Source organism: Alosa sapidissima, chromosome 15 (genome assembly GCF_018492685.1).
Source record: "Alosa sapidissima isolate fAloSap1 chromosome 15, fAloSap1.pri, whole genome shotgun sequence".
Taxonomy (NCBI): Eukaryota; Metazoa; Chordata; class Actinopteri; order Clupeiformes; family Clupeidae; genus Alosa; species Alosa sapidissima.
The window spans coordinates 12,385,515-12,400,203 of record NC_055971.1 but is presented as its reverse complement, the minus strand read 5'-3'; the positions used below and the strand labels follow the sequence as shown (position 1 = coordinate 12,400,203).

Below are 14,689 nucleotides of genomic sequence, written 5' to 3'. Positions count from 1 at the left end.
TATTCAGGAGGCAAAGTTTGTGTGTGGATTTTTGTAGTTTACTTAGCTCTACTTCAATGCATTTATGTTCATTTTTCAATATGTGAGGAAAATTATCTTTTCAACAGTAAAACACCTGTTCTGCTCCTGTGCCATCTAACAACAGGGCAGCCGTGGCCCACTGGTTAGCACTCTGGACTTGTAACCGGAGGGTTACCGGTTCGAGCCCCGACCAGTGGGTCGCGGCTGAAGTGCCCTTGAGCAAAGCACCTAACCCCTCACTGCTCCCCGAGTGCCGCCGTTGTAGCAGGCAGCTCACTGCGCCGGGATTAGTGTGCTTCACTGTGTGCTGTTTGTGTTTCACTAATTCACGGATTGGGATAAATGCAGAGACCAAATTTCCCTCACGGGATTAAAAAAAAAATATATAAAAACAGCTCAGTGAACCACGAAGAAAAAATAGAAAATGTTCAATCAATTAATTGAATAAGGCTATATTTTGGGAGGTGAATCTAAAACAAACCCCTTGCTTTGCCATAAAAGGCTGTTTTGTGTGTTGAAGAATGGAGGCCTAGCTGCTAAAAGGAAGAGAAAGTGGCATTTGCATATGCCCAAATGTGGTATTATATGTTCCTCAACCCTCATCTATAAAGGATCCCCAAAATATATATTTCCCAGCTCATTAAGGTTATTGCATCGAATGTGTTGTCGAGAACACAAGTATTTTCAGCACATATTGTGTAACAAATAAAACAAGGAAACAACACAAACTGTGTTGTCCCTATCGGGACACAGAGATGTGTTAAAAACAACGCAAGTTGTGTTGTTTTCAACACATTCGCTTTAAGAGTGCGTGTATATAAAGTAAGAGTTGATTGAGTTGAAGATGTTTGTGTTTGGTCCGCAAGAGAGCCTCTTAGCAAATGGATGCCCTTTTCTCAGAAATCTAACCTGCCTGGGATGCACAGTGCCCAGTTGGTTGCTCCTTGGTTGCCCAATCCCGTCTGCATTTCATGTGAGAACGCGTGGCCTTGTCCGTGTTCCCCGACACGCTCTAGTACCCCGAGTGTTTTCACAAGAGTGCAGATGGCTTGCGCTCTGGATAGACCATTTTGTGTTTTGTTATTATTTGTTGTTAATGGTTGACATTTAAAGTTCGTAACGCAAATACTGACCGTGCCCAAGAGCAGTGCATGGACATTTAGGCCTTCGCTAAAAGTGACTATAGGTACAAGTAGGTCTATAGGTTAGCCCACTGCATACAGGCCAATAGCTACCATATACAATTCCTAATAGTCATGTTTGATCAATTCTGTATTATTTGTTTCCAGTTGTCGTCCTCAACAATATTCCACACACTCTATTTTGGATTTTTTCCCCCTCATACAACATTCTAGAGTGCGGAGCTCAGGCACCCAATGTTACAGGTTATGTGAACGAACTGGCCTTAACATGACCTGCTGGGTTATCTGCTCTCCTCTCCGCACCCAGAGAAAAAGATTTGTCTCTCTGGTTGTTGAGGACTGGGTCTGAAATTTAGACTGATAGCAAATAACTATACACCCGCAACCCCATTTTCAAGAAACGAATTTATTGCCCTCTATCCTTAGAAGGACAAACAGTACTATCTGACAGGGCTGTCACTTGCGGCGACGCTTTGGTTGGCAGCTATTGAGAGCAGTCCTAAACGTGTATTACCCCAACCCCAATAATGTGGGTCGATGTCAGTTCTCTCAGGTTCGAAGTACATCCAGGGCGCGCTCAGAGTGTAGGCTACTATAGCGAACTTTTACAGGGAAGGTGGCGATCCACAAGAATAATGTGATAAGCGTGCTATTGATTACATGACAGTAAAGCTGTGGTGACACCCATTCTGACAACTCCAACCCCACGGAAAGCTTGTTACGCAAAATATAAATTAAGACACTGGAGAAATAAATGAAGTTGAAATTCGGCTTTGCTGAATTTCAGATTAGTTGCACTTGTCTGTGGTTTTGAAAAGATGCAAAAGCATATTCAGCTTTTTATACATTTTAGATTCCATTTTACACTATAAAAATATGTTATAGCTCTGCCTAATTTAGGCTACAGACCTACATGAATACTTCCATATCACGTTTCATAACATGACGCTGTATCAAAATGCTAGACATCCACAGTGAAAGCTACAACTTGCCCTGTCAAGTAAAGGTCACCAGGTTAGCCTCTATGCCTTGCTGTAGAATTCAGAGGCACCTGCTTGCGCGCACCGGGGGTCACCGACCACCTCCTTGTGCTCTATTCTGTCACGGAAGCGTTTGAACTGGCCGGGATCAGAGCGATGTTCTGTCCGCGAATTGTGTCTCCTCGCTCCTGTGTTTATTCACAGGCTGTTTGAGGAGTGTATCCATCACGGGCGCAGTACATCCTCGCTGTGGCAAAGCTGAATGGAAATGAATAATGATCAAAAGCAAGCTATTAGCCTGTGCCATGGATTAAAACTATTGTCAAACTGAACTCAGACATGAGTGTGCCATTTTTCCTCATCAAGTCTTTTGGTGTAGAATGTGACATTTCAAGATTCAGACCACAGTTAAATAATAATAATAATAATAATAATAATAATAATAATAATAAACTCTTATATCCCGCCCATTTAACGAAAGTAGGCAACAGGGTCCAAAGTTCACTAAGTTTGGCCGATAATGGTGGCCAATAAAAGCGCCTGAGCGCAGTGTGTAAACACTGTCTATATACCTTGGGCTCAGTCAACACAGTCCGCGCTGCTTTGCACCATTTGCATGGAGGGCCGCTGTTCCCTGCCCCCTCATTAGCATGCGTTATATTGCCCTCCTTACGAAAGCATCATGGCAAGTCATACCACTTGGGCCAACGGGGAAGTGAGTCAAGCAGGTGTCTTTGTGAGGAAATTCACATAAACACGGGAGAAGAGAGAGAGGCAAAGACTTGTCACATTTAGTTGTTTTTTGTTTTCTTTTGTCTACATACAGATCCACGTGAAATAGCCCATTGAATCAATAACATCGAATAGGACGTGGAAGTCAATAAAAAACTTTTTTGATGTTTGCAAAAATGGTGTCCAAGTTGACATCTTTACAGCAGGAGCTTCTAAGCGCCCTGCTGGATTCAGGAGTAACCAAAGATGTGCTTATCCAAGCACTGGACGACATGGACCCCAGGCCGAACAGTTTTGGAGTTAAACTGGAGAATTTACAGATGTCACCGTCAAGTTCTAAAATGAATGGGAGCGACACGGACTCCAAGCCGGTGTTTCACACATTAACTAACGGACACGGGAAGGGAAAGTTATCCGGGGACGAGGGCTCTGAGGACGGAGATGATTTCGACACACCGCCGATTTTGAAAGAGCTCCAGTCGCTAAATACGGAGGAGGCAGCGGAGCAGAGGGCAGAAGTGGACCGCATGCTTGCGTGAGTTCAACAGTCCAATGATGGTTAAGTTCCTGTTTTACAGGAAAATACCAGTTTTCAAATGAGCCTATTATGAAGGATCACGTTTTGCCTTCTGCCAACGTAATATTATTAACTGTTTAGCCTACAGTTTTTAAAGAACACTGTTCTGCCTATGAAAGCGCAAATTACTTACGTCAAGTTGTCCCTAGTCTTTACCAACACCAACTAGCCCACTCTTTTTCAGAAGTTTCAGCGGGCCTAATGAAAAAATAAATAAGTAAATGCTAAAATACTTTTTTTCTGTATAAGCTAAGGCAATCGCATCAAAATAATCGTGGCCGTTATTCATACCAGGTTATTCCCATAATACCTGCACATGTAGCCTATGTAAGGCCTAGGCGTACTTCTATGATGCAGCCTAAATTATGAACATCATGTTAAGAAAATTTAAACAACGCGCCAGTGTCACTCCTTTTTTTCTGGTTACTAATTATCTACAGTTTATTATTCCTTTACTTTAGGAAAATATCAACAGCATAAGATCTATTTATTATTAACTAGGCGTGCGCCAAAGATTCATTGAAATCACTCCTAAACTATTACATTTGGTAGTTTTGCGTCATGGTAGAAATACACCTACCAATATAAGATAGCGAAATATAAAAATCCAAGAAATATTACATGGTACTAGCATCATAAGGATATAAAAAGAAAACGGGTGCCCTAATAAAATAGACAATTGCCACAAAAAGATTTAAGGCCTATTATAGCTATTTAATTACTTTTATAATACTTGTAATACAAAAATCCCTATCAACTAGGGCCTAGTAAAGGTGGCCTATAGCAGGAACGTAATGCATCAGTCGAAAATATGACAATTATAAGGATGGCACGTTTTTCCACGCTGTTTAGTTAATAAGTTACAATAATTGCAGGATTGCTGTCAACACGTAGTATACAAAAATCAAAACTAAACCACGTGGAGCAGAGTTATTATTAATTTTATTCTATAAATCATCAACTGAAAGATACACAGTGGCGTATGATTAGAATGAATGGAGATCTGGTTATTCATTGTCGAAAGTTATAAACCAACATCTCTACAAGCTTAAACGTTTGGCGTTCTCTAAATCAAACAGTCGACGTAGATTTCCTACAGTAAGACTTACAGTGAGGTCACTGGGCTATTTAAACTGAAATTACTTGGGTAAGTTACCATCTTTACAGTAGCCTAGGCTATGCTACCTATAGTTTAATATGACGCACTTTATTTGCGTCTCGCACTGGCTCTTAAAATTATCGACTGAAAATATGCTGAAAAAAGGCCTCACAATGACACTCTGAATATGCTATCTGACCTAAAATAATTTTAAATGCGAAGTTGTACAGTTAGCCTAAAATTAACTTTTGGGACATTTCCTTTACTTTTTTGTATTCTTAATTGTGAAAAATCAAGTAAACTAGTTGTCTTTCAGTTGCAATCTTTGGTAGCCTATGGGCATATAGGTATATTTATTAGTGTAACTTAAACGATTATTTGATCGTATTAATTGAACAACCTATTGAAATTCTAAATACATTTCTATAACAATTTAGTAGCCTATGACAATCATGTTGGCCTATATGCTTTTTAACAAATATTATTATGTTAATGTATAAGCATAATAATAGACTACACATACATAGGCTATGCATATATTGTGTGTATATATTATGTGTGTATGTATGTCATTATAATATATGCAGGGCCTACATTTTTCAAGCCAGTCGTTGCCGATAACCACGTAGGCTAACCTTTGAAAGTATTTACAACCTATTGAATGAAATGATTAACGGTCGTTTATTAGGGTATACTTAACAGTTGTCTGTCGACGTACTTACGACCTTTTTCAACTAAAGACATTTACAAAACGAACAGCAATGAAACTTGGCAAAGGGGGAAAAGAAGAAAATTACTGTCTAGTGCCATAGCTTTGACCTGTCTGCCTGTAATTAGTGTACAAGTACAGACAGAGAAATATAGTGCTTGCCCAGAAAGTTTTTTGGCTATTATTATTGTGTGGATTTACAAATCAGTAATATTTCCTGTTTGTTGTTTTGTTCCCGTTATTCCTTCAGCGAGGACCCGTGGCGCGCGGCTCGCATGATCAAAGGGTACATGCAGCAGCACAACATCCCACAGCGCGAGGTGGTGGACGTTACCGGGCTCAACCAGTCTCACCTCTCGCAGCACCTCAACAAAGGCACGCCCATGAAAACACAGAAACGAGCGGCACTCTACACCTGGTACGTCAGGAAACAGCGGGAAATTCTGCTGCGTAAGTTCATATTTGAGTTGCTTTCTCTACTTCGTTGCTTACTCGCTTGCTTGTCCTCCTTCGTCAGAAACTGAGAACATTTTTACTTGTCTCGATGCGGTGCTCTGTGAATGCGCTTCCATGTTAACAGCAATTGGTCTATTGGTCTATTACATCTTATTTAAATCATGGTAGATTCCTCAAATAATGAACTAATCAGATGACTGTCCATAATTAGAAAAGTATTGCCATGCTTGTATTTTTTCCATGATTTTTTCCATGAATTTTCTGCAACAATATAATTATAATACAAGGATAAAATTAGATACAATCTCTGTGACATTAAGATTGCCTTAGCATTGTATAATTCACAAAGGGTTCTAGTTTGCATGGAAAATCTGATCATTAATTGCTTTGCAGCTTTTAGCTCTAATCAGTTAGTGCATGATTACCCAGAATAAACTCATGACATGTTAAATTCATTACAAGTTTTCACTGCTTCTTCACATTACATCGCCTGGATCAAATGTACCTTCTCTTATTTTTGCAGAGTTCAACCAGGCAAGTCAAGGTTCTGTCAGTATGACAGACAAAGGCAGTCAGGATCAGGTGCTGTTTTTTTTCCCAGAGTTCAATCAGTCCGGGCAAGGCATGGCACAGCCTGGGGATGACCCGGCCGGCGAGCCCGCCAGCAAAAAACTGCGTCGGAACCGCTTCAAGTGGGGTCCCGCTTCCCAACAAATCCTCTACCAGGCATACGATAGGCAGAAGAACCCCAGCAAGGAGGAGCGGGAGGCTCTGGTGGAGGAGTGCAACAGGTGAGGATGGAGGATCTCATGGACAGATGGAGGAGAACTCAGTCTCTCCCTCCACTTAAGGACAATACTGAGAGAAATAGGTGTAGGGGGCTCTGCAAAAAAATGTGGAAGTATTATGAGACACTAGACAATGTATTCAGTGTTTTTTTTTTCATCTTTCTCTCATATATTGTATATTGGTAAAAATAACAACTGCATATTGTATAGCTCAGCTGGTCATACATAGCTATGGCAAGATCTTTGGTCCAAAAGGCACGCAGCTGGACTGTACACTCCCCATCGCTTTAGACTAAAAAGAATACTTTGGATTTGCTATAGGCAAGTGTGCATGTTATCTGACATACCTTTGACCCATATTCACTGGACATCTAAGACATTTTAGCAGTATGTTAGTATTGTATACGCTGGAGCCTGTTGTGGTTATTCTGGCCTGACTGAGCATCCTCTTCCCCCAGGGCTGAGTGCCTGCAGCGGGGAGTGTCCCCGTCCAAAGCTCAGGGTCTGGGCTCTAACCTGGTGACCGAGGTGCGGGTGTACAACTGGTTCGCCAACCGCCGCAAAGAGGAGGCCTTCCGTCAGAAGCTTGCGATGGACTCGTACCCGACCCACAACATGAACCCTCTGCTCTCACACGGATCACCCCATCACCCACAGACCAGCGTTTCCCCACCCAGTAAGATGCAGAGTACGTCTGGGTACCGCACACGCGGGCAGGCATACGCACTCACGCACGCACACACACACACACACTCACACAGGCGCGCCCACACACACGCACTCACACAGGCACACGCACACACACACACACACACACTCACACAGGCACATACACACACACACACACACAAACACACGCGCACACACACACACGTATACACCCCCCCACCCCACCCCACCCATGTACATGTTGACACTGTGATTCACGCCTGCTGGATATATCTGATCCCCTTCCAGGTTTTCAAGTGATATAGATTTCCGCCTTGTTGCAAAGATCAAGCCCCATCGTTAACACATCCATTGACAGGGATTTCATCAGTGGCCAGGTTCTGATCAGGGCTGTTCAGATCAGGGCTGTTCTACAAATAAATCACTTGAAAGGGGAAAGCACACAGTTGATGAGATCAGTGACAGCCGAAAGTGTGTGTGTGTGTCTGTGTGTGTGTGTGTGTGTCTTAAAAAAAGAGAGAGCGAGAGAAGTGAAGGGAGCGAGGTGATCAATAAGAGTGAGTGAGCTGAGTAAATGCCATTGTTATTCTGATGTCTGAGAGAACAATCTGCATTGTACCTGCAATCTCTTCTCCTCAGTCAGCATGGCCCGCCAACAGTATGAGGCTTCCCTGTCCCCTCGCCAGGGTCACCTCTGGGTCAGAGCCCAGCCCAGTGCTAGTTCTGGATCTAACACCCACCAGCAACATTTGTTTAATAATGCTAAATGTTGTTGTCACCCTAGCTAGGGTTTTTCAACACTGTCTATTTTAATGGCTGTGGCAAATGTTAGAGCAATGAGCAATCTTGAGTCTACCTGAAGGAAGTTGATTGTATCAGTACACAATTAGATAGAATTATCATATCAGTAAGAGAGTTTGTCCCTGTGGCTCTGAAGTGTTACTAGTCTGAAAAATATGTAAGGACATAATATGTCTTTTTCTCGTTTGTTTGGATAAATATATATTATGGGGGGCGGGGAGTGTTTGACTCTTGGAAACCATTAGTGGATTATGGGTAATGAGTCTGTTTACTTGTGGAGTACAACATACCTGACCAGCCAGTTACCTCAGGAAAAAGAAAAGGGAGACATAATGAGAAAGAGAGAGAGAGAGAGAGAGAGAGAGAGAGAGGGTGTGTGTGTGTGTGTGTTTGTGTATTTGGTCACATGTTTAAGATGTCAACTTATATTCGAAGGTTAGAAGTCACTGACCCCTGTGCTGTCTCAAGAGAGGACAATCCCGTCCCAGTCCCAGGTCTTGTCTCTCTCAGCTCGCCCGGCGTCCTGCCGTCTTCTCTCCGGCGTCCTCAGCTGTTTTTGCGTGTCGGCCACTGTGCCACCACAATAATGGCACAGCAGGCCACCGCCTCGCGTTGCCAGGCCAACGGCTGCTATTATGCGTGCTTAATTGACAATTAAAATCCCCTGGCTACTACAACTCCCAGGCCTTTGATACAGTTTGGGTGGGTAAAGGGGGGGGGGGGGGGGGGGGGGGCGGGGTTCTGCCCTCAACAACCCCCCTTGTCCACTCCTCTGTCTTTGCCCTGGCTCAGCAGGGAAGCCTATTGTCAATGGTACATTAGGGGACTGCAATAACTGCAGGCGAGGTTCATTTAACTCTGCTGGCCCCTTTGAGAAGGGGAGGAGGAGTGGATGTTATTTTTTTTTTGTCAGGGTTGAGGATGAGGATGAGCTCAATTTGAACTTTCCACCACCACCACCCCACTGAGTCTCCAGCCCTCCCTCTGCACCAAATAGCCCAGGCCCAGGCAAGCCTAGAGGAGCACAGGCCGCGATAGCAGAGGACGACATGGCCCAGGGTGCCGGGGCATTTCTGGGCAGGCAGGACTGATGGGGTATCGCCACTGTTGCTGAGAGAGCACGAATCAGAGAGAGAAAGAGAGAGAGAGAGGGTTGGGCAGAGGCTGTGTGAGAAAGAGGTCGTCCCAGGGTCAGTCCAGAGAGACACTCTTACCAGCAGGTTTTATTGATCGGGCCAGTGGACGACGATAAGGGGACATGTCGTTTCTGCTGCTGTTAGAAGGTCATTGGTGGCCATTTATTTGTTTGTGTGTGTGTGCATGTGTGTGTGTGTGTGTGAGAGTGTGGGCATATGTGCGTGTTTGTGTGTAGGTGTGTGTCTGCTTGTCTGATTCGTGCATGTGTGTGTGTGTGAGTGTGTGACCATGATCCTAGCCTGGGCCTGTTTGTGTTTTGGTCCCATTAGGAAAGCAAAGTCAAACAGCCAAAAGTTCTCTGATCTCACAGACTGGCTAGTGCCCCTCTTTTTACAATGCTTGTCTGATTCTGTGTGTTTATGTGTGTGTGTGTGTGTGTGTGTGTGTATGTGTGTGTGTTGGTGTGTGAATTCTGATTATGTGCGCTGCTGTGTGTGTGTGTTTGTGTGTGTGTGTGTGTGTTTGTGTGTGTGTGTGTGTGTGTGTGTGTTTGTGTGTGTGTGTGTGTGTGTGTGTGTTTGTGTGTGTGTGTGTGTGTGTGTGTGTGTGTGTGTGTGTGTATGTGTGTGTGTGTGTGTGTGTGTGTGTGTGTGTGTGTGTGTGTGTGTGTGTGTGTCCTCTGATCTCACAGACTGGCCAGTGCCCCTCTTTTTACGATGCTTGTACCTGCTCACCCTTTGCACTCCCGACAGCAATTATCCTCCGACACCCTCAGTGAGCTTTAAGTGGCTTTTTTTAGAATATAGACACGCTAGCGATAAAAAAAAAAACAAGGAAAAGATAATTGCCCAAAGCAAACCCGCTGATTGCGCACATGTGTTTGAGTGTGTGTGTTCGTCTATGTGCACAGTGTTGAAAGACGAGCTAGGGGGGAACTATGGGAACCCATTGTGGACAAACAGTGTCTGTTGTAGATGGAGATGTCACTGACTCGCTGGCTTGACTGTTTGCCATGTTCTGTTTGTTTGAGTTTGAGCTGAAAGAAAAGAAGTTTTAAGCACTGGCTGTCCACAGCCTTGTATCTACAACCCAAACCGAGAATTTTATCACCAAAGGATCTCCTCTTAGCTCAAGTCTTATTTTTTCTCAGGAATAGTCAGAATTCCTCTAGTTTGTGCTTTGGAACGAAGGAAATCGGAACATACGTACATAACCGCTCTAATCCAAAGAGGTTATATAACTTAGGTTGACAATTTGCAGATTAATTTATAGACCACATATTCTTGTAAAAGATGGGTGTCAACCTTAAACCGCTCCCTATGTTAGAACTTCTGTAGAACCTTATAACTGCAGTGCACCATGTGAGTGGTTGAAAAGGGCCACGTAGAGCTGGAGTTTTGACCTCAGGTGGGGGCTGGGTTTTGGCTCATTGGGCTCTGTGCCCTCTGCTTGCACTGGTGTTGGTGGAGGACACAGAGAGGACACAAAGGCACATGAAGGCGTCCTGCCGGGCCTGGGGAGGCCCCTCTCATATGCGGCCGGCCCGCAATGAGCCTTGCCTGGGGAAGGGCTTTGATATTACACCCAAGCCCCGCGGAGAACCAGAGGCTTCCAGAGAAAGAGACCCTCTGTGGCCAGAAGGTTTCTCGCCCTCCCTTTACTACTGCGAAAGGGAGAGAAGGTTTCCACCAGCCAGCAGTGCAAGAGCTTGGTTTGTGTAAGCTGAAAAAGACTGCCAAGAAGAGATTCAGAATAGATGTGATCATGTGTGAGCTTAGATTAGCAGAGCCTGAATTATTTCAGTAAACAACAATTTCAGTGTACAACACACATCTGCGCCCACATCCCCCCCAGTCATATTGGAAAGCTTTCTGTTGTTTGATCACAATCTTTAGGAAGTGACCTGTCCATTTACATGGCATATCTTTATGGCACTTCAACTGGTACTCACTCATTGCCTCACTGTATAGATGCTAATGCTATGGCTGGAGGGTGGGGGGGGATACACAATCTTATTGCTTTTTATGTTGCTCTTTCTTTTTAAGCTTTTTTTTCAATACCCCTTGTTGTCGTGGAAACGGAGCCCTTGGCCTGTGCTGCTCAGTAGAGCGAGACCCATTGGTAGTTGTAGGCGTTCCAGGACACTGGGGCGGTAGTGGCGGCGGTAGTGGTGGTGGTGGTGGTGGGGGTGGTGGGGGTACTCAGTCCTCAGTAGGCCTCTTCTGAGTAGCCACCAGACAGCCCCAGAGCCAGACAAAGATGAAGCTGTATAGTCTTCCTCACTCCTTCCCCTCCCTCCCCACCACCTCCCCCTCCCCCTCCCCCCTGCACACTTTAAGAGGCTGAAGAGCAGCGAAATAAACTCCGTTTATGAGCCCCGGGGCTATTGTGCTTGCACTCGGGTCGTCGGCCAGATTGAGTGCTTTATTGTTTGCGCCGGTGTTTACAAGTTGTGGAGCTGCGCCATGGGTTTGCCTACACCGGGGGGGCGGGGGGGGGGGGGGGGGCAGGGGACAGAGGAGACGGGTCAGGGGCAGTCCATCCTGGGAGATAATTGACGCTGGCTGACTGGCTGGCTGGCTGGCTGGTCAGGGGCAATAGAATAGACGTATGTCTTGACCCCGTATTTACGCAGAAACAATGACCTGGCTGGCGTCTTCATTAAGAGTGAGTTACTGACCATTCAGCGGCCATTTGTGTAGCAGTGAGGGATGTTGTTGGTAGTACACACAACATGCAACATGTTATATATAGTGATGTCTTGCATGTGAGTGAGTGACAGACCTACATTTGCCCGTCAGTGTAGTAGTCATAGTAAAGTTTGATCCCCTCAGAGTGTGAGTTTGTGTGTGTGTGTGTGTGTGTGTGTGTGTGTGTAAAAGGGTAAGAATGTGTTTGACATTGGCGGGGATTGCGTAATGTTTGTTCGGCAGGTATCTGAAGACAGGCTTGCATTGGCAAACATCCATTTTGATACAGAGAGGGCAAAATTCCTGTGGCCCTGACTGGTCAAGAGGAGATCTGTGTGTGTGTGTGTGTGTGTGTGTGTGTGTGTGTGTGTGTGTGTGTCTGTGTATGTGTGAGTGTGTGTGTCTGTATGTGTGTGTGTGTGTGTGTGTGTGTGTCTGTGTGTGTGTGTGTGTGTGTGTGTGTGTGTGTGTGTGTGTGTGTGTGTATCTGTCTGTGTGTGTGTTTGTTTTGTGGGATGGGGTTGATGAGGAAGGTGCAGGGGTGCCAGAGACAATGCAGGGTCTCGATGTGGGATTAAGCTGTTTTAGCGTCTGCATGATGTAACAGAAATCCACTGATAAAGCAGCAAAGACTACGTTAATCCTCTGGATACAGACAGGGACCCTGATACTGTAGATGCTGTGATAGAGTGTGTGTGGTGTGTATGTGTCTGTTTGTGTATATGTGTGTGTGTATGTGTATGTGTGTGTGTCTGTGTGTATTTGTGTATTTGTGTGTGTGTGTGTGTGTGTGTGTATGTGTGTCTGTGTGTATTCAGCCAGTATTTGCAAACTAGACTGGATTTTGTTCTAAAATTAGCAGTCTATTCTGTCAGTAAATGGACTTCCTGCAGAGCCTGTGGTCAGTAGACTTGGTCTGTGAGAAACCCTTATCATTATCAAAGAGACACAGTTGCCTCCCCCACCCCCCTGCGTCTGAGTCAGAACAGGCTGGCAGCTCAGGTGTTACGAGGAAGAAGAACAAATCAGGTTACATGACCAGTGTTCTGTGTTGCTTACTGTGTGTCTCTGCCTCATATGAGCTGACACAGATACTGACAAATGCTATCTCTCTTATCTCTCCATCTCTTTCTGTCTATCTCTCTCTCTCTCTCTTTCTTCCTTTCTTTCCATCTCTCTCTCTCTCTCTGTCTCTGTCTCTTTCTCTGTCTCTCTGCTCTTCACGTGTTCAGGTGTTCGATACAGCCAGCAGGGGCCTGGCGAAGTCAGCTCTTCGACAACCATCAGTCACCACGGCAACAGCGGCATGGTGACCAGTCAGTCGGTCCTGCAGCAGGTGTCGCCTGGCGGACTGGACCACAGCAGCCACAGCCTGCTGTCCCCGGAGGCCAAGATGGTGAGTCCTGTCCACACAGGCCCAGCAACACACAGGAACACAGCGCTGCACAGTACACCTGGGCCCTCCTCAGTCCACCTGAACCCTCCCCAGTCCAGATAAGATAAGCGGCCGGCACGACACGGAAGCACAGAGTGTTTGACACAGAAACGCTAATCTGGGTCGCAGCTCTCATACACACACACACACATACACACGTACACACAGCAGGCTAATACACACTCCCTTTCTTGTACACACACATATTTGGACACCTATACACACATTCACACTCCAATATAAATTTGCCAGATGCAAAGAAATACACACAGACAGATAGAGAGACAGGCAGACAAACACAGACAGACACACACACAAACACACACACACACACACACATTTACATAGACACATAGACACAGACTCTTAACTGCTCATATAATCACACACTCACTCGTGCACATAAACGTAGATCTGCAGCTCGCAGTATATACTCTTTCTCTCTCATACACACACACAAACACACACACACACACACACACACATGGATACAACACAAACAAACAGTTAGTCCCTGACTATCGAACCTCTGATACAATTGGCGCTCTGTGTCTCTCTGTTGGTGTGGTGTGTTGATACACAGAGACAGGCCTTGGCCCATTAGTTCGATAGACAGCCTGCGACAGACGCCACATCAGTATGTGTGTGTCTGTGTGTGTGTGTGTGTGTGTGTGTGTTGGCCAGGCCCAGGTACTAAGCCAATATTCCTGACAAAGAGTCTTTCTGCCTCCGTATTGATTAAATGCCCCCATGGCGCAGGAGGAAGGGCAGGGCAGTGCTTGCTCTGCCAGCTGAGTGACAAGCCCTGATTATGAGGTGCCTGTACTCCTCTCTGTCTCTCTCTTTCTCTCTTTCTCTCTCTCTCTCTCACGTCTTTCACACTTCACAACAGGAGAAAAATGATCAGAAACTCCACAAGCACCGCGCCGCCCAACCCTCTATCCTCCCCTACGTCCTTACCTCTGTCCAAATATTGGACTTTGACAAAGGCCAACGCAGCGCGGCCTTCAAAATCAGCATATGTGGCCTAGCTGTGACGTTTGCCAAACAGTTTCTTCTGGCGTTTAGTTTTTGTTTTGTTTTTCACTCTAGCGTCGTAAATTTATACTTTGCTGCCATTGCTACTAATCTGTTTCATGCTCTGCTCATGTTTGAACAGCTGACGATAAAAGTAAAGTAAAAGTAAAGTTTCTTTTATTATTTGGAATGTGGAGAGATTGAGAAGTGTTAGGTGTTCCAGGAAGGTTGCATTCCTGATAGATTTGTGGGCAGTGGATCATGACTGGACTGTCCCTTATAGATTAGTCAATAACGGAGGGACAGGTTGTCTGTGTCTGCAGACAGAGGGACAGTTGTGATGCTTGGGCGACTCTCAAAGTTTATTCAAATAGGCATTTCCATCTGAGTGAACACATCGTCACTGGACAGGCCGCAGCATGCTAAAGAAGGGAAC

The 14,689-nt window shown here is 45.1% G+C and overlaps 1 protein-coding gene across 5 annotated transcripts in view; it reads left to right on the top strand.

The window, feature by feature from the left end:
• The first annotated feature begins 2,756 nt into the window (after window positions 1–2,756).
• hnf1ba (HNF1 homeobox Ba) overlaps window positions 2,757–14,689 on the top strand; it is a 19,237-nt gene continuing 7,304 nt past the window's right edge. For 2 of the 5 annotated variants that reach the window (XM_042064409.1, XM_042064408.1), the window contains exons 1-5: window positions 2,757–3,410; window positions 5,511–5,710; window positions 6,318–6,507; window positions 6,963–7,192; window positions 13,034–13,197. In XM_042064409.1, coding sequence (XP_041920343.1) covers window positions 3,040–3,410; window positions 5,511–5,710; window positions 6,318–6,507; window positions 6,963–7,192; window positions 13,034–13,197 — 1,155 coding nt within the window. In that variant the 5' untranslated portion in view covers window positions 2,757–3,039. Of the gene's footprint in view, window positions 3,411–5,510; window positions 5,711–6,239; window positions 6,508–6,962; window positions 7,193–13,033; window positions 13,198–14,689 lie in introns of all 5 variants that reach the window. The other 3 variants (XM_042064407.1, XM_042064406.1, XM_042064405.1) reach the window with 3 other exon arrangements.